This window comes from Benincasa hispida, chromosome 8 (assembly GCF_009727055.1).
Source record: "Benincasa hispida cultivar B227 chromosome 8, ASM972705v1, whole genome shotgun sequence".
NCBI classification, from domain to species: Eukaryota; Viridiplantae; Streptophyta; class Magnoliopsida; order Cucurbitales; family Cucurbitaceae; genus Benincasa; species Benincasa hispida.
The window spans coordinates 25,660,211-25,680,361 of record NC_052356.1 but is presented as its reverse complement, the minus strand read 5'-3'; the positions used below and the strand labels follow the sequence as shown (position 1 = coordinate 25,680,361).

Genomic DNA, 20,151 nt, shown 5'->3' with positions numbered 1-20,151 from the left:
GAGATCTTTTGTGAAGAAGATGAAGATCACCTAAAAAACAAAACCACTCCCACTCCCATATTTGATGAGAGAAAATTAAAGGGAGGGAATTAACTCCCTCCCTTTAATATTGAAATTTAGAATTAAATTAATAAATTTAATTTAATAAATAATATATATATATATAAAATTATATGTTACATCAAATATAACACATAATGTATAGTTTATATTGTATCAAATTCAATATATCTATAGTTTTATTTCTCTCATACGTGTATGGTATTTAATATAAATCACATTTATAATAAATTTAATTATGTGAATCTCATTCATATAATTAATATTTGAATATGTTCAAATATTTATTTTCTCTCAATTAAACTTTATGTTATAATGTATCAAATACACTATATTAATTATATCATATATAATTAAGTTAAAGTAATTATATCACATATAATTAATTCTCTCAATTAATTTGAATAATTCAAACTAATCCAAAATTAATTCTCAATAATCTCAGTTGAGTTATAGAAGGGACCTTATAGACCTATAGATTGAAGCTCCAATGGTACTTTTATAATTAACTAAACTTCTTCAATCAAATTATTCAACATCCATTAACTACCGATCACTCCGCTAAAGACCGGCAGCTGCACTCTTCGCACTACAGATATATTTCTGTGACCATTGGATATAACCAGTCAATAGTGCGATGACCCTTTACAAATTGTTCGTAAGTACAATTGGCTAAAATTACCGTTTTGTCCCTGTAGTTACATCTAACTCCTTAAGTACCATTGATCCTTCTAATGAACAATAAGTCATAGTCCAACTATGACCATACCCTTCTAATGAACAATAAGTCATAGTTTAACTATAACCATACCTTTCTCGGGTCAATAGAAGGTGTGGCGCCACATTGTTCAAACCCTGGAATCAGCCTTTAAAATAACAATTTATCTATTTACCCAAATGTCAGGGAATGAGTGAATTTCGTTTTGTGTAGCTGTGTTCCTAACACCCCAATCAGACGAATCCCAAAAATGGTAGACTTATTGAGTCGGCGATCTGGCCAATCTCACCCATACTATCAAAGGGCTGCCTTCATAGGCAGGAGTTCACAAATTCACTTAGGATTCGGGTCATGTCACTTATGGTTATCCTGATAAAATGTAAGTTTCTATTATGAATAGTGTTATATAATGAGACTAGTCATTTCGTGGTTTGGTCTTATACAAACCCTTTTGTATAGAATATACCTGCTCATATGTCTCCACATGAATGATCAAGATCAGATCATTTGTAGCACTTTATAACAATTGTAACACCTACAAAATGGGTCGTATTCGTAGCGTTACTAGGATAAGGTATCTAGCCTTATCCATCTACTACAGACCATTTAGGTTATCACTTAAACATGATCCACCTGTATGTCTCTACATACATGTTTAAGCTACAAAAGATAACCTTGGATGTTAGTTTATTGGTTTGTAGGTTAATGCTACTAAATGTCAAATAAAACATCTCATATTTTATTAAATAAATAAAATGTTTGTACAATATAATTACAAACTATAAGACTCATGAGATTTAAGGTATCAACCCAAAAAAAAAAAAGTGTGCTGAAATTTAACGAGTACCTAACGCTGTCTGGAGGCTTTTTAAAAAACTAGATATAAAACGAGGGTCTCTATCAGACACGATAGATACTGGCACCCCATGCAATCTCACCACCTCTTTCATACATAACTGCGCTCACCTATTCAGTGAATACGTAGACTTTCCTGGAATAAATTGCACTAATTTAGTGAGTCTACCCATTACAACCCATATCATTGTATAACCTTTTGCTATTTTTGATAAGCCTACAATAAAATCCATAGAGACTTTCTCCCATTTCCACTCTTGTACACTCAGGGGTTGCAACAAGCCTGTCGACTTCTGTCTCGGGACCTTCACCTATTGACACACCAAACATTTACTGACAAACTCAATTATTTCCTTTTTCATATCATACCACCAGTAATATCGTTTCAAATCCCGATACATCTTGGTGCTGCTAAGATATATTGAAAATGGGGAATTATGAGCTTCTGTCAATAAGTCATTCTTAAGGTTATTGTCTGTCGGTACACATAAGCTTCCCTGGTAATGAAGGTCATGCTCTACGATACCAAGAACTCGCTATCTCGACCTAGCTCTACCTAACAAAATTTCTCAACAAGGTAAGAATCACCCTAGTATGTAATAATAATTATTTGTCTCAAGGTCAGTTGTACTATCAACTGTGACAACTGTGAAGTGACTTCCCCCATTGCTACTGTAATTTCAACTCGTTCAAAATCATTGCATAAATGAATCTGTCTAGTAATTAAAGCTGCCGAATGAGTTGTTTTTCTACTCAAAGCATCTGCTACAACATTCGCCTTGTCTAGTTAATACAAAATCTTATAGTCATCATCTTTCACTAATTCTAGTCATCTCTGTTGTCTCATATTCAAAATCTTAGATGCTCAATTAAACATTTTATGTTAAATTAAAATTTATCCCTGTTCTTCATGATTTGTGTCTATTTGGTTCAGAATTTAAAAATTATCTAAAAGGTCACTTAACTTTCAATTTTGTGTTTAATAGATTCTTGATTTTTCAATTTTGTCTTATTTGAATTTTTAAAAAATTAATTGAACTTTTAGATATAAATATTAATTTTGTGTTTAATGGAGAATTCTAAACATTCAATTATGTGTCTAGTAGATACATTAGATAAGTCGTAGCCCTATTAGATACAAAATTTTATAATTCAAAGATCTATTAGAAATAAAATTGAAAGTTGATAAAATTTTTGAAAAACTTTTTTAAAGTTCAATGACTTGTTAGACACAAAATTGAAAATTCATGGACCTATAAGATACTTTTGATAGTTGAGAGACCAAATAGATATATATAAATCTCAAAGTTCATAGAATAAATTTGTAATTTAATCTAAATTTTAATTGTATCTAATTAAGACATAATCAATTTTGTATTCAATAGATGGGTAAATTTGAAACATTCTCAAATAGGTTAAAAAACACATTAGACAAAAAATTAACAATTTATAGACATATTAGACGCAAAATAGAATATTTAAGGACTTATTATACATTAGGTTTAATGACTTATAAAATACGAAATTGAAAGATTTTTTCTTTAAAAAAGATACATAAAATTAAAAGTCGAGGAACTTATTATACTATTTTTAAAATTTAGGAAACAATCCTATAGATACAAACTTAAAAGTTCAATGACTAAACTTATAATAACTGGATCGTAAATAAATGTCCCCTCTAGCATAAAATCTTGATCTACCATAGTTAGCACGGAAGATGAATATTAATTTTGTGAAACAAACAAAGGAAAGCTCTATATAATGCAATATTTGTTTAGCATGAAAGGCGTCACTAACAAATAATTCTCCTTAAGAAAACTTGTTCAAGGAGGCCGCTGCATTTTAATAATCGTTGAATATAGATTAAAAAATATGTATGTTCACTATTAATCACTATATATAAATTCGAAATACGGTTTCTTTCTACTAAATTCAAATATTTCTCCCAAATCTAGTGATTGACCAATAATCATTTCAATGTGATTTTCCTAAATAAATAACTAATTAAAAAATTAATCACTTTTGCACTTGGGATGGAAATCATTAATAATTTATTTAGAAAATATTCCTACGTTTTAAATTTTCAATACTACCCTTTAAAAAATAAAAAATAAAAAATAAAAACTCCCTCTCTTACTGAGTATATGGACATAAATAACTTTGTACTTTTTTATTACTCCTGAATTTTTAAAGGAGAAGGAAAGGGTTTTATATATATATATATGTGTGTATTGAATGAAAGAATAAAATTAAATTAAATTAAAACTAAATAAAATAAAATTTTATTTTACTTCAAAAAAAACTCTCTTCTTCTTTACCCTCCCCCCAATCTTCTTCTTCCTTCTTCTTCGTCCAGACCCCAACTGCCGCATGCATCCAAGAAGCCCAGTCGTTCGCCCCGTCGAGCCGTCCGTCACCCCTCACCACGACCCAACCTCACCATGCCATCCGTCCTCGCCGAGGAGCCTAGCAGCCCTTTTCTAGTCGCGACACCTGAGGTTATGTTTCCTTCGAGATTCACCAGAGGTTGTGTTTCCTTCGAGATCCAATAGAGGTTTGTGTTTCCTACAAGATTCACTAGAGGTGGTGAGCTCCTTCGGAACTGGAACTTCACTAGAAGTTTTTGTTTCCTTTGGAATTTATCAAAGGTTTATCAAAGGTTGTGAGTACTCATAGATGAGTCTCATCTCAGTATTTGGGTAAGGATGCACCAAATAACAAGCGAAATCCGTGATCAAGCTGCTAAGACCAATCATATGCTTCCACTCATGTTTTCAAGATTTTTCTATGTTTTAGATTTTTTACTTTGACATTTAGATCTCACAGTTTTGGTATTTGCATTTTAGACTTTTAAGAAAGTTTTCTAGATTCGTTTTGCAATTATTTGGTTTTAATTAAATTATTTAATTTACCTTATTTATTTGGTTTTTATCAAACTATGAAAAGATGTCATTTTGAATTTCATGTATGTATGCATGTCTATAATAACGACCTAGCTTAAGTCCTATAGAATCGGATCGTTACATTAGTATAATCAATTCCTTTGAAGTTAAGTTAAGAAAGAAGCAATTTGAAAGCAATTCATATATATGTTTTCATTACTCACAATTTTACTTGACCAATTGTTACATCAATTTTCTCAACAACCAAACATAATTCACAACTTTATATTATAGAATTCCTCCAAATCTCACAAAATCCAAAATTAAGATCTCCACTTAAAACTCAACAAAACAATCAATCACAAAATACAAAAATACATATAAATATAACACCTATATACTAACGATAAGGACACTATTTAACTCTTTTTTAAAAAGTTAAGGGTGCAAAAATACAACTTTCAAGAGTTCAACAATAACTTTAAAATAAAGTACTAATAGTTTTCATGCTTTTCAAATTAAAAGGTCGTTCATGAATCTTTGAAAGATCATGAATACTTTTTCTAGGAAAAAAAAAAAAAAAAAAAGAAACCTGATTTCGGTCAAATGGTAAAGATATTCTTATAATTGTTTTGAATGTTCAAGTATATTAATGAAACATTTGGAAGTTCATATTTTTTAAACAAAGCACAAATTTTAGATATATTTTCTATAATTTAGGCTTTCTAGTGTAAGCCATGCTCGAACACAGTGCCGATTTAAAACAATAAAATTTTATTTATATACCGTGCACAACCAAGTGTCTTTTAATATACATGTTGAAACCATTAAAATACATAGAAAAGGCGAAAAATATATATATAAAAAGCCCATTATTAGTGTTGTAAAGCATTTAATCAAAGTCATCATTTGGAGAGCTGACTGAGCTATATAATTGACATCCAAATTGGACAGAAAAGAGGAGAAAACAAAACAAAAACAAAAAAAAATACAACACATTCATATAAGAATCTCCCTCTTTCTCATGGTCCTTTTGGTTCAAGGGCAGCAATTTCTCTAACAACATGAGCTTTGTCAGCCTCAAATTGCTCATCCTCTGTGATAAAACCAAAGTAGAGTTGTAGAAGAAAGAACAAAACCAAGATAATTAATGGACATTGTAAAATGGTGCAAAGATTATGGTGTACCTTTATCAGTTTTGAAATCAGCAAACAGCCTTAGAAGCTTGCTTCGGTTTGTGACGAGAATGCCAACAATGTCGGCGGGTTTGTTTTGATTTGCAACAAAAAGCTGTTGATTTAAACACGCTTAATGGCAAAACCCCAAATCACCATAAGGTTAATTAGAAAGACCAAGTTGAGACTATTACCTTGAAAACATGAAATGCTTCTAGCTGTATGCTCTTGCTCGACTCCTGCAAAGCAAAGAATTTAACATCTTAGAACATAATAAGCACATTTCCAATGGGTCAATGAAAACTATGGCCGAATTTCCATCAATGATAATGATGGGATAAGAAATTTAGACAACTGGGGTGGAAGGATCGAATATCTGACTTCGGGATTATCAGTTGATAGAACACCACTATGCCACTTAAGCTACACTCATAGTAGGATAAGAAATTAATGACACAGTTTATGAAGAAATCTGAAACACAAGATCTTACCCTGAGAAGATTCATGAGGATTCTCAAATTTTCTCTAGAACTCACATAGCGTGTCATCACAGCTGAATTTGACCTATCCAGCAGTATATCCCCCAACAGCTGAACAAATGTAGAAATTTAATTGAGAAATAACTGTGGTTAGAGTTGCACATAGTTCAACAAAGATAAAAGTGGTAAAACACAACCTTCACATATTGGTATGTGCTGAAAATTATGAAATGTGCAGAGGGTTCAGAACAAAAATTACCGCCCTACTAATACGTACACGATAACTGCGTTAAAGAACTTACGTTATGGTTTTCTAAAGTTAATATTGAAATAAATCCAAAATGATACACATCACCAATTGGAAAACCATGTTGAGATGGGGGCGAGATGATCAAGCACACTATAGAGCAGATATGCAAGAGACAGCAGGAACAAAGGCAATAATTTTAACAAGTCAAAACTCAAAAAAGTATTATACCAATTGGCATTGAACTCAATTAATTGCTTGCTTACAGATATATCATTTATTTCATAGATATCCATATCCCCATTTCAATATAAGTGTTCCACTTAGAAGGATTTTAGAGTTCTAAGTAACATACCTTCACTGCTTGCCGTCTAGTAATGTAATTAGTTGACTCAAGCAACTTCGAATTGTACTCCGCAAAAAACTGAACCAGTAAAAAAGACGTTCAAGAGGCAAAATATTAAAACCAGTGGCACTGGTTGGATGTATAAGATGTGGGGACTGCAGTTTATAAGAAGAAAACACAAACATCCAGAATATAATATAGCAAAAGATGACATAACCGAGTACCAAATTCCAGAGAAAAATTGAGCAGCAATAGATACCCAAGACCAAAAAAATGCAGTAAAGAAAAGAGGTGATATAGATTTTAGATGTCAACCCACCAAACGATCATAACTATGAAATAGAGTATCATTTTCTAATAAATTACACATTGAAATGAAGAAACCATAAATGGAAACAGAATGACTGGACCAGAAGAGTAAAGTTTGATAGGCTTCGTCAAAGAAAAGACGATTACCCAGTCATAATTCTTGGAAAGAAATTCAGCTACCGTAGATTTATGCCTCGTCAACAATTCCTGCAACGAAGTACAATATAGCATCACTATAATGTTTCTAGCAGAGATGCAACATACCTAAAAGAATGCATTACAAAGAAATAATATAAAACAAAGCAAAGCTCAACCATGACGTTTTTTTCCTTGACAAAAAGAATCAATGCTTTTATTGCCAACCAACATGTATCAATTGAGTACACACTCCACTTTTGCCCTCTTTCTCTTATTTTACTTCGTTTATTTATCTTTGACACGGAAGCACGTAAGAGTACGAGGACTCCATACTAAAAGAATGAATAAAAAATTTTAAACAGAAAAGAAAAAGAAAAGATGACATAAGGGCACAAGAGTGAGATGAAAGGAGAAGCAAGAAAAGAGAAGTGTCGTTCGACCTTAAAAGTTGCAGCAGCATCTGCAGCGATGTCAAAATTTGGAAGTTGAATATAATCAAAAAACTTCTTCATGTGCTGCGATTCCAAAACATACCTACAAAGAATCAGAAAACCTCTCATAACTTTAGGAGAATCCACAGTAATAGCTCAGATGAAAATGAAATAACCTAAAAATTTCTTTCAGAAACAAATTGACATTACGTTAACAAAAAATGGGAGGAAACTTGAAAATGTACTTTTGAAGTCTAAAATGACAAAACTTCTAAGTTCTAATAAATTATCACTGATATTAGACTAGGTTGATCAGTATATAAGTACATATAACAATCATGATATTGCATACTTCTGATTGTCTCCATAATTTCATTCAATATGATTGGCCCATTCACAAATTTTCAGAAGGCTATAGAAACTACAGCATGTCAGTTTAGAGAGCAAAGGCTGATTTGAGACTGCACTACTAAGTTTCTTCTATGAAGCGGGGTAACTGACATTTCATTTTAATTATACACGAACCACCCACATATGCAATTTCTCACATATGATAAGAAAGATCCATCAGTTCATAATCATAACAGACAAATACTGCCTATTACTACTTACAAGTGGAAACAAGTCAACGATAATAGAATGTCCTGGCACAAAAGTACTCAAATTGATCGATAGTAACAAGTGAACTTACTTAGCAACACTTTGGTGACGTATGCATTCCCGTAGCATGGCGCCATAGTGTAAAGCCATCTCTGTATTTTCATAACTATAAAAAGTAAAAAGTAAAAGGGGGAGAGACCATTATGGGATAGTACATAATACATAAATCATTTCATGAAAGCTATAAAAGTAAAATAGAGGAGCATAAAATAAATTAATATAGGAAAATACACAAAAAGCTTCACAATGAATGATGCAAAAGGGCCTCTATTCATGCTATCATTTAATAAAGAGGGGAAAATATATTCAAGGTTCTGTTCAAAATGGAAGAGAATGTAATCTTTACAAAACTCAACGTTCTCAGAGAATCATGTACTCATTCAATCAGTAGTAGTATTCAAGGGTTCTTAATAATCAAGTATTTCTTGGACGCGGTGCAGTAAGGTAAAGTAATCAACTAGAAGACAACTAAACATACAATGATCGACAACACTAAGAGAAGAAACCAAATTGAACAGGGAGAGAAAAAGAAAAGCAAGGTACCCATCTTTGGTTTTTGAATAATGAATGTATAGCCAAAAAAAAAAAACCAATCCACCAGTTCCATTAGATACCAAAATAATGGAATTCAAGATTGCTTTCAAGTTTCAAGTTATAACACATCTATGAGCAACTCTCGGAGTACAACCAGTAAACCAATGAAGATTCCAATCTGTAATATGTAACATTTTATGACTAATGAGACCACCGAATAAATAAACAACTAGCCATAGTACCAGCTGGTTTTTTTCCCCCTTTTGAAGTGCAAAATACAAAAAGAAATGCAAGTTAAAAGGATATAGTCTTTCAGGCAGCTTGACTTCTTAGTTATTTAAAAAATCAAATAAAATGATTAAATTTTTAAGACAAAATATTGACAAGGGCTGCAATGTGCGCCTGAACTAAGTTGTCCTGCTCAATAGAGCAAGGCACCGTAAAACAAAGGTTGCCGTATTCAGATAATTCTAGCCGATCAAATCCCTTGCTCACATAAACTTTTGTGTAATTTCATGTGAGAGAGTCAGAGACAGAGCCTTTTCCACATGGTATAGCGATGGCTTTAGGATAAAACCAAATCAAAAGACCAAATAGGCATGAATGACAGCAGTCATTGTCTAGTTCAAATTTCAGATGTTAAGCAAATACAATTTTTAATCCGAGTAAGTCATGATTAAAAAAAAAAAGTATTCAAGGAAAGCAGTTTGAAAGAGGGAAAAGAAGTATTCCGCCCCACAATAAAGAATCATGACAGGAAAAAAATATATATCATCAATTGGTTACCCTGCTACTAAGACATCCATCAGATCAATGTTTGCTTCCAAATAATCAGATGCAATCAATCTGGACTGGACCTGTTGCCTCTGTAGATTTGCAACTACTTGAGTAGCATCTTTCCGTGTCTACAAAATGTTACACATGTCACAATAAGTAACAAGTGCAAACTCAAGATGGTAGAACAAGGAACTACAAACACAAAACATACAAAATGTTCAAATGGCAATTTCATAAGGAAACCTAAATAAGCTATTTTCTTTTAGGCTCCCATCCTGCTCACCTCCAAATACATCAATGTGGAATCTCAAAAGAGTATCAACAGAGAACCACAACAGTAAAACAAGCAAAAGAATTCAACTGATGATTTCACATGGAAAGCCTAAAAAAGCAATAGGCCCCATAACACTTACCTCCAAGTTCAATTTAGGAAGACATTTAATGAGAAGCCGAAGTGTATTCTCTCTGAAAAACTCCTGGGTTAGCTGTGCACATGCTTCTGCAACTGGTTCGGATTCACTGTTTCCATAAAGTATTGATTTCAACTCCCTAACGTTTTTACTTAATTCTAACATCTGCTGAAAAATGCATAGTGGACAGATACAGTTAGAAAACATCAAATTTGAAGAACAAAAATCTACAAAGTGATGTTTCGTTTTCAAAAGAAATATATCCACACATATAAAGTGATTGAATTGTGGAAGAACCACAACCAGAATACATTTAACTGTCAGAGATTTATCCCAGCATTATATAAAAAACAACGTTCCACGGTACACTAGATAGCAGACCACATATGCTTCAGTTTAAATTTGATTCCTTTTTATACAAACAACTTTTGATTGAGAACAAATGAAATAATATAAGGGCATATAAAAAACCAAGCGCACAAAGTTTAATTAGACAGTTAGCATTAATATAAAATCAAATTTCAATGGAAACAAAACTCTATAACGCCGTCCTATGTATGATGCATCCAGATGATTAAATAACTGTTGAAATATGAAAGAATAAGAAATATCATAAATTATTATCCAGAAAGCACCCTACAAGAAAATAATAATGAAATAGTAATAAATTAAGCGTCATAATAAAGGTGTTGTTAAGACACATCATATCACTTTTTCACTTCTAATATTAGACCCTTCTCAACTGCCTTTGATTTTTTATAACCATCTTGTTGGATGTACACTTTTGAACTTTTACCAAAAGTACTTTTTTTTCCTTTTTTCCTTTTTAATTTGTGAGATCCTCCTTCACACCTCCATCTACAAGGTGAACAGCTTAGCTTACAGCACAGCGTGTTCGCCACCACACCGGCTGGCTAGTGCATTGGCCTTACCGTAATAGGGACGAGAAGTACTAGCCCCAGCAACATATAGCACCAAGACCAGCAGTTGCATTTGACCGAGTTGAAGCAACAGATCCTTGATTGAAAGGATGTTAGGCTGGTTCCTCATGTGCCTAAGAAGCCGAGGAAATCTCAATTGATGCTTCTTGGGGCTTCTTTGGCAACTGTGAAGTCACCGGATGTATTTATTCTGAATTTTTTTTATGATAGAAACAACTTTCATTGAGGAAAAAAAATGAAAGAAATACAAGGACATAGAAAAAACCAAGCCCGCAAAACCCCACTAGAGAAAGGGGGACCAAGAAAGTAAGATGTTGCCTAAAGAATAATTACAAAAGTCTTCAAAATCGAAGCCCAATGGGAAACATGAAATTTTATCAATGATCAAACATCAAAAGGGTCCCTTCTCCACCCCTCTAAACACTATGTTATTTCTCTCACTCCACAACACCCACAACAGAGCACACACCTCAACTAACCACAAAAACCGGCCATTCTCCCAAAAAGGCAGATGGAGAAGGAACTCTCCAATTGAACTACTGACATCCCTTTGACGAGCCAACATAACATCAAACTCCTAAAAGAAGCGGTCCCACACTAACCTCGCAAACTCACGCCTCCAAAGCAAGTGATCCAAATCTTCATCTGCCTTCCGACGGAGAATACAACATAATGACCCAACTAACAAAGGTAGCTTTCGTGAAAGCCCTTAAGGGTCGAGACTCCTAGAGTGCAACTTTCGCAATATCTTATGGCTCAACTTTCTGTTCAACGCTACATTGTTGGATATAAAGAATCCATAGACTAAAAAAAAGCTTCTGGATAAGAGTAAAGGAAGCCAAACTCCATACTCTATAGTAGCTAGACTAAAGACAAAAGCAACCCCTAAATGAAGTTAAGAGAAGACAAAAACTCTAACTCTTCTTCCTTTTTGAAAAACAAAACAACTCTTCTTCGTTAAGATTTCACTGGAAGCTAAAGAAAAGAGAAGAGCGAGGGATGAGAAAGGAAGAATGAGTGAAGACTGAAGCAATCAAATAAAATTTCCAATAAAACAAGCGAATAAACAAACAAACAAAAACCAGATCTAATGAGAAGAGTCTTGAAAAGATACATTCTTCTAAATCAAATACAGACCCCGTCATCCAAAGAAAAGACGTAAAGTTCAGATTTTTTTAAATTAAAAAAAAATAAAAATAAAAAGATGTAGGTGATGAGAGATGGTTTCTAGGATAGTCATCAAAAGCTTAAGCACAATCAGTCCTAAACAAAAGAAACAACGATTTATAAAGACCCACTATGTTTTAGCTGATTAGATTGTCAAAACCCAAGGCATGACTAAGACACAATTCTCCAGTAGTCCCACCCGCTTCACCAAATGAGAGCCAATCCCCTCCCCCTCCCCCATCGAAAAATAAACGAAAGCAACAAGAGAAAAGTCACCCTCCCCATAGAAAATCAAGCTACCTTCCACGAGGCAGTACTTCCAAAACTTCCTCACCCCATGATCCCAAAAGAGATCCGTCCAGGATAAATGTAATTACAATTTTTAACCAAACAGAAACATCTTTCATTTTACTGTAAACCACTATTTAGTCTTGCATGATGGGAAGAAATCAGGCTACTAATAGTTCAATAGCTTTAATCCAGACACCCTATTATAACAAAATGGCTCAATCATTTTATAAATCTATTTAAAAAAATGGCTATAGACTTCACAAAAAAAAAAAAAAAAAAAATCAACAATTCACAGATGTTCCCAGTCTCTCATCTGAATCAAAAAGGAACCCAGAAGGCAAAAAGGGCAAAAAATTCACAAAAAATCGATACGATCCCAAGTAAGAAGTACCCGAAAAAAGAAAAGGGGGATCAGACCTTTTCCTCCCGCTTGGTCTCCTTAGTATCAGGGTTCCGGTCTGTATAGATAAGAAGATCGCGGGTCTGACGAACAATATCGACGGGTGTTCGTGGCTTGGGCTTGAAGAGGCTCTTCATCTTGGTGGAATTCTGGGAATCCAACAAGGAAGCGACTTGTGGTGGTGGTTGGGATTGAGATTGGTGTAGCTGATTTTGATTTTGAGAGAGCCTCTGCACCACCGACGAGGCTCCCCGTGAAGGAGCGGGCTTCGAGACACAGCTTCCTATTTTGGCTAATTATGTGTATCAAAAACTACAGTAGAAATTGAGGAATGGCATATCCAAGCCCAAGGGTTTTGTGCTGCTCTATGTCGTCCTTCTATCATGGACCAGATCTTTGGGATTTACACAGATGGTGCTCTAAGATCAGAGGTTCACAATTTCACCACTTTCTTCCCATCTTCACCTCTTTTTTTTCCTTTTTATTTTTTTCATTTTTTCTATCTCATGTTCTTATGAGGATTAGGATTTTTTTTTTTTTTTTTTTGACCCGCCTTAAATTTGAGACTGATTTGAACTGTGTCTCAATAACCATAAATAGGTTAAACATTTTGGTCCTATGTTTTTGTATTCCTTCAATTTTAGGTCACCGTACTCTTTCATATTTGTTCAATTTTAATCTATGTATTTATATTTGAAAGTTTATTTCTTTGGATTGATTGTTTAAAAAAAATTATTACAAAAAAAAAATTATTGTTTATTTAAATTTTTTTAATAAAAACGATTTAAAATACACTTTGAAAGTGTTTTAAAAAACTATTTTGAGTGATTACCAAACACTCCATATTTTCGAAAATGATTGTTTTTTAAAATTAAACACTTGAAAATTTAACAAAGACACCCTCTTAATCTTTGGCTCTCTACTACTAGTTTTTTTTTTTAAAATATATATTATCTATTAACATTTTTACTATGAGATAATGTTTTGCCACTAATTTCATAAATTGGTGTTAAATAACTCAACTTCAATAATAAATTCTATTGAAATCTATATATAAATTTGAAGAGTTCTATCTTTTTCTATTTCTCTATTTTGCACATTTCTAGAAGAACTTTATGTAGACCTCAAACACAAATTTCCTAATTCCAAGATATTAATTTCAAATTTCATAACTCAATTTCAGTGTCACAAACGTCTTCTAAATTTTGAAAAATACATTTACATTTTGTATTTTTCTTACATGAAAATATTATTATTATTTAACCACAAACGTCTTCTAAATTTTGAAAATACATTTACATTTTGTATTTTTCTTACATGAAAATATTATTATTATTTAACCATAATAGCTTTGAGACACTAAATTCAAGAATTTAAAGTACAAATACTTAAAATTAACATATAAAATTTTGAGGACTAAAATTAAATCAACTCCAATAAAACATGTTAAATTACAAGTTTACTTTTAAGCTTTGAAATACTGTAACAAATTTACTCACAAATAATCATTTCTCTATAACTTACCTCTTTTTAATAAGGATTGGCAATTGGATGGGAAGGGACGGGGTCGAGGATGTACTCCCATCTCCGTCTCTGTTGGGATTTGTAATTCCCATCCCTGCCCATTTCTATTTTGGGAGTCAGGTCGAGGTCGAGGAATCCCCATTTGGAGATTGGATCCCCGCAAGAAAAAATTCCTTTTCTTTTTAATTTTTATTTTTTGTTAAAAAATCAATTAAATTTTTATATTTATATTGAAGATTGTAAAATTTTAGTAACAAGTTAGTATCATTATTATTTCATTCATATAAATTAATAATAAAAAGTATTTTAGCATTTCTTTATTTTAAATTTAATTTTTAAAAAGTTAAAATTAAATATATATTATGAAATGAAATTAAAAAAAAAAAAGTAAAAAAAAACATACAGAAATGGTAGCTTTTAAGCTACTGTTTTGAGTATATATATATAAGTAAATAATAAATATAAAAAAAAAATAATAAAATAAATATAAATATATATATATATATATATATATAATATTAAAAATAATAAAAAAATTATTCGGAGCGGGTCAGGGTCGTGGATGGAGTGGAGATGCCCTCCCCTAAAGGGAATCGGATCTGAGATTTCCATGAGCCACGGAACAAGACTATTTCAAATTACAATCATGAATGAACATATATTTACAGTCGACTTTAATACAAAAACGGTTATACAATTATTACAGAGAAATTACAGTATGAATAAACTCAATAAACAGAGATCAAACTCTACGCACATATGAGAATGAGTCTCTACACTCCATTGAGCTACTCTGATCGAACAACAGCGCGCACGAACACTCGATCTACACGCACGAACACAGCACAACACTTTTGTGCTCGTCCTCAACGATCTCCTCAGCCACGAACTCCTCCACAACACAAAAGAACACCGCGCTCGTCCTCAGCGACACGAACGGCCTCTACAGCATCACGAACGACCTCCAGAAAATCTCGACAGTGTCGAGTTGAGTCTGACACCACCACCAAGCGACCTTGGTATTCTCGGTGTGAAAATCTAGAGGTGGGCTCTGTTCGGACTTGGTATGGGACAGACCAACGGAGGAAACAACGATCGCGTACACGACTGGGTAAGTGGCAGAGACCTATCGTATAGGTCGATGCCCAATCGTTTAGATAAAGCTATGCGATCATCTAGAAAAGCTATGCAATCGTTTAGCCTATCGTTTAGCTTGGTCTGTCGCCTACAGACACTACACGATCGTTTACCTTGGGCCCACGATCGTTTAGTAAATATTGCACGATCGTTTAGCTCACACCTATACAATTGTTTAGCTCGCCCAGCTATCGTTTAGTAAATCTGAATTTATTTGACGACTTCGTGAGTTTCTTTTTCGCCAGAGAAAACTTAAAAACCTTTTCAAACTTTTGTAAAAAACTTCTTTTCAAAATAGGAAACCACTTTCCTTTTAAACTCACGGTTACCATGATCCAATAACCACTCACTACTTTGGTTATTTAAAAGAAAAGGTATTAATTATCTAATAATTAATATTATATAAATGATAACCAACTTATCATACTATATTTATAACCTATAGTTTTAATATTTCATCTCATGAAACATATAAACCATAGTTCTTTTTCTATTCTATGGTACTTAATGTAAATCTCATTTACATCAATCCTCCACTAGATGTATCTTATACATCATACCGATTATATCGTATATAATCAAAATACCTCTTGTCAATTTGAACATTTCAAATCAACTCCAAGAACTGATCATTAACAGAATCCAAGCTACCAAGGGGACCTCATGGACCTGTAGCTCCGAAGCTCCAATGGTACGTGAATAACTGACTAAACTCTTTAGCCACAGGATCCACCATTCGTTAACTATCAGGCACTCCACTAAAGACCGACAACTGAACTCTCCTTACTACAGATATATTATGTGTCCATCTTAACCAATCAGCAGTGCGATAACCCTTCACAAATCTCTCGTAAGTACAGCTGGGCCAATAATTGTTATGCCCCTGTAGTTACATCTGTCTCCTTATATACCATTGATTCCTCTAATGAACATAAGTCATAGTCTTACTATGACTAAGTCTTCTCTTTCAAAGACAAGCGTGGCCATTATGTTCAAGCCCCGGAATCAGCCCTTAAGGGAGCAATCTCTCTACTTATCCCTGCTTCGGGAAAGGAGTGAATTCCATATTGTGAGTCGAGTTTCCAGCTCCCAGATCAAACAAGTCCCTAAAAAGGTAGGCATGTAGGGTTGGCAATCTGGCCATTCTCACCCATACTAATCAAAGGACCGCCTTCAAAGGCAGGAGTTCTCAAAACATTCAGGATTGAGGTCGTGTCACCTATGGTCATTTAGGTGAGATGCAAGTCTCCAGTATCAACGGCATTATATATAGAGTCTAGTCATCCCGTGGTCCAGGTCTTATACAAACTCTTTGTATAGGACACCCCCACTCCACGTCTCCACATGAATGTTCAGGATCTACCATCTGTAGTAGTTTACAACACTTGCAAACATCTACAAAGCGGGTCGTATTCGTAATGTTATCAGGATCAAGTATCCCACCTTAATCCTTATACTACAGACCGATTTAGGTTATCACTTAACGCATGGTCTACTTGTATATCACATATACATGCTTAAGTTTACATAAGATAACCAAGGAGCTTTGTTTATTGGATATGAGTAAATGCCAGAATTAAATAACACTTATTTTATTCATTGAACAATGTGTATCTTTACAAAACAACGAGACTCTGGGAGAATTAGGACACCAATCCCAACAATCTCCCACTTGTCCTAATGACTCGGGAGATTAATGTACAATACAATATAAAACTGTGCAATATACAATAAACTAGGGCATACACAAGCATGTACACCCTCGTTCTCCAAAGATACTTGAAGATCGTTTTGACCATCATTCAGTGATCAAATCCTCCATTGCTTTCTTAAAAGACAACGAATCCTCAACCCCATCATTCATAATGACATTATGGGCTTCAGTCAAACCTATGTAGCGATCCGTTGGGTTCATAACCCTCCCACTACATTGAGGCAGTCTCAACTCTTGAGCTAGTTGACTAAACGTCCCGACCTCAACAACTCTTATTGATCTGTCGATCTGTTCAACAACTCTTGTTGAACCCTCAGTAATCTCGGTCTCACTTGAGAACTCATGTAAAATGAGCTTACTTCGTGGCTTATCTTCCCTCATGTGATCTTCTTCCAAGAAGGAAGCATTAGTGGAAACAAACACTTTGTTCTCACTTGGATCATAGAAGTATCCTCCTCTCGTTTCCTTGGAGTAGTCTACAAAGAAGCAAACCTTCAAACGTGGTTTCAACTTCTTTAGGTTAGTCGCTGGCACATGTGTCGGACAGCTCCAAATTCTGAAGTAGCATAAACTACCTTTACGGCCCTCTATAACTCAAAAGTTGTTTCAAAAACACTTTTTAAGGGAACGTTGTTCGGGATATAGCATGCAATCTGCACTACATAACCCCAAAACGAGTTTGAAAGATGAGCATAACTCATCATAGATCGAACCATGTCCAACAAAGTCTTGTTTCTCCTTTCTGATACACCATTCTACTGAAGTGTACCAAGGGCCGAGAGTTGGGAAGCAATCCCATGTTTTATCATATAGTTCTGGAATTGGAGGTCCATATACTCTCCACAACGATCGGATCGTAGTGTTTTTATCTTCTTACCTAACAAGTTTTCAACTTCAGCCTTATACTCCTTGAACTTGTCAAGGGCTTCAAACTTACGTTGTATTAGGAAGAGATACCCAAACCTTGAATAATCATCTATGAAAGAGATGAAATATTTATAGCTGGACCACAGATGTCTGAATGTACAAGCTCTAAGGCTTTCCTGGCTCTGTAACCTTTCCCAGTAAAAGGTCTTTTGGTCATCTTGCCTTCGAGGCATGATTCACATACCGGCAAGGAGTTTTCTTCTAAACTCTTTAGAAGTCCACTTTTCACCAACTTCTCAATCCTATTGAGGTTAATGTGACCTAACCTTAGATGCCAAAGATGGGCCTTTTCCTTTGGAGAAACCTTTGGTCTTTTAGCTGTTGTTGCCGTACTGAACATTTCAGTGTTAAACAAGGCTTTTATGACTGATGGCCTTAGTACATATAAGTTATTTTCCATTGAGCCATAACCAATCTCCATTCCATTCTTCAAAATTAACACTTTATTCTCAGAAAAGGAGACAGTATAGCCTTGTTCAATGAGACAAGAAACTGAGATTAAGTTCCTCTTAATATGAGGAACTACAAAAACATTATCCAGTAATAGATAACGTTTCTTGTCAACAAATAACTTCAACCTGCCTACAGCAATAGCTGAAACAACCTCACCAATACCAACTCAAAGAGTCATCTCTCCTTGTGGCAACATTTGCCAGGAACTGAATCCTTGGAAAGAGGAATTGATATGATTGGTAGCAATTGAATCGAGGATTCAGGCAGAATCATCATCCTCTACCAGACATGTCTCTAAGACCAATAAATTATATTTACTGTCTTGTCTCCCCTTTTGGAGAGTAGTGGGATGGAGTTCGTTTGCCACGATATTCGTTTCACATGATTCTTTCCACTGTAAGTAATCGGACATTTTTAAAAGCTTTAAACGAAAAAACTAACGAGTTGCTGAAAAGAAAAACACATTGACCTATGTTAGGTTTTAAGCAAATACTCGTTGTAAAACAAAACAATATCCAATAAGATTTTAGCGAAACTAACATGAACCCCGTGTGACATCTAGTTTCGCAATGACACTTCAAAGGTTTAGGACAAAAGTCGTCTAAGGGAGGTCAGTTATCCCTCCTCTGAATTGAGAAGATCTCAACCAGTCATTAATACCAGAATAACACTTGCTCCTATAATGACTAGCCATCATTGATTTGGCCAAGAGATCATTAACTTACTTAACAATCTCCCGTAAGTGTGACCAGCCATTTTAATCCCTAAAGGTCCATCCCAAAAGGCCAATCCGAAGGGAAAAAATCTGATTGGGGTAAAACCTAAAGTGACCCTATACATTTCTAGAGTTCACCTTGATATTGACCAACTGCACAAAACCCATCCTAAGGGGGCCGCTTCCAGGGCGTACAGAATGATCTCACGATGTGAACCAATGACAAAGACCATAGGACGTGTTAACACACACCCTTCACCCACTTACTATAAATACTTTCTCCGTCCACCTTGATATTGACTCGTGCAAACACCATCCTAAGGGGGATGCATCCTGGGCATCTCAAGGCCAAGCATGAATCTCAAGGTGTGAACATACAGGGAGAAACGTGAGTGGAATCATAGACATATCTTATACGCCTCTTCCTCCCACCGAGTATTTTATAACCTAGGGTTTAGCTTACTTAGAAACAATATGGCTAAGGATTTTAACTAAGTGACTTTTAGGTTAGTGAAACAACTTTTGATCATCATCCGTTAAACTCTTTAACAGAGTCTTTGACAAAATATCGCATGCTTGTTGAAAATCTATCTAATTCACCTTTCTAGGTAGGTTCCCAAGTAGGGGTGTTACGTTTCCGTCAACTTAAGAACCCCAGCCTAGCCAGAACCCGCCTTAGACAAAAGGTCCCTTATAGATAGGTTTACAACAAATTTAATCTTGTATTCAACCAATTTAATCCTATTAAACCGATTTTAAAAGATTAATCTAGGTTACTAAACTCTTTAGAACCCCTTGAACTTAGATCTATCTCAATCCAATTTTAAAACCCTTTTAAAAAAACTTGAGTTCATCCTAAGT

General features: G+C 34.2%; 1 protein-coding gene across 2 annotated transcripts; it reads right to left on the bottom strand.

The window, feature by feature from the left end:
- Positions 1-5,342: 5,342 nt before the first annotated feature.
- Positions 5,343-13,305, bottom strand: LOC120083100 (putative MO25-like protein At5g47540). 2 transcript variants are annotated; one of them, XM_039038654.1, is made up of 11 exons: positions 12,838-13,305; positions 10,025-10,186; positions 9,621-9,739; positions 8,332-8,406; positions 7,650-7,743; positions 7,219-7,278; positions 6,772-6,840; positions 6,182-6,280; positions 5,885-5,929; positions 5,703-5,805; positions 5,343-5,611 (listed from the first exon to the last, which is right to left on the bottom strand). In XM_039038654.1, the coding sequence occupies exons 1-11, from the start codon at positions 12,955-12,957 to the stop codon at positions 5,538-5,540; spliced, it is 1,020 nt and encodes a 339-aa protein (XP_038894582.1). In that variant the 5' UTR covers positions 12,958-13,305; the 3' UTR covers positions 5,343-5,537. The 2 variants fall into 2 exon arrangements, with proteins under 2 accessions (XP_038894582.1, XP_038894581.1); XM_039038653.1 differs by having other exon boundaries at positions 10,025-10,189; positions 12,838-13,303.
- Between the last annotated feature and the right edge of the window lie 6,846 nt (positions 13,306-20,151).

Bases quoted from the DNA above. Each gene is read 5' to 3' on its own strand.
- LOC120083100 (XM_039038653.1), bottom strand. From the start codon at position 12,957: ATGAAGAGCCTCTTCAAGCCCAAGCCACGAACACCCGTCGATATTGTT. The intron at 10,190-12,837 runs GTCTGATCCCCC...TGCATTTTTCAG, and splicing joins AGACCAAGCGGGAGGAAAAG to CAGATGTTAGAATTAAGTAA. The intron at 7,279-7,649 runs GTCGAACGACAC...ACTTCGTTGCAG, and splicing joins ATGCTGCTGCAACTTTTAAG to GAATTGTTGACGAGGCATAA.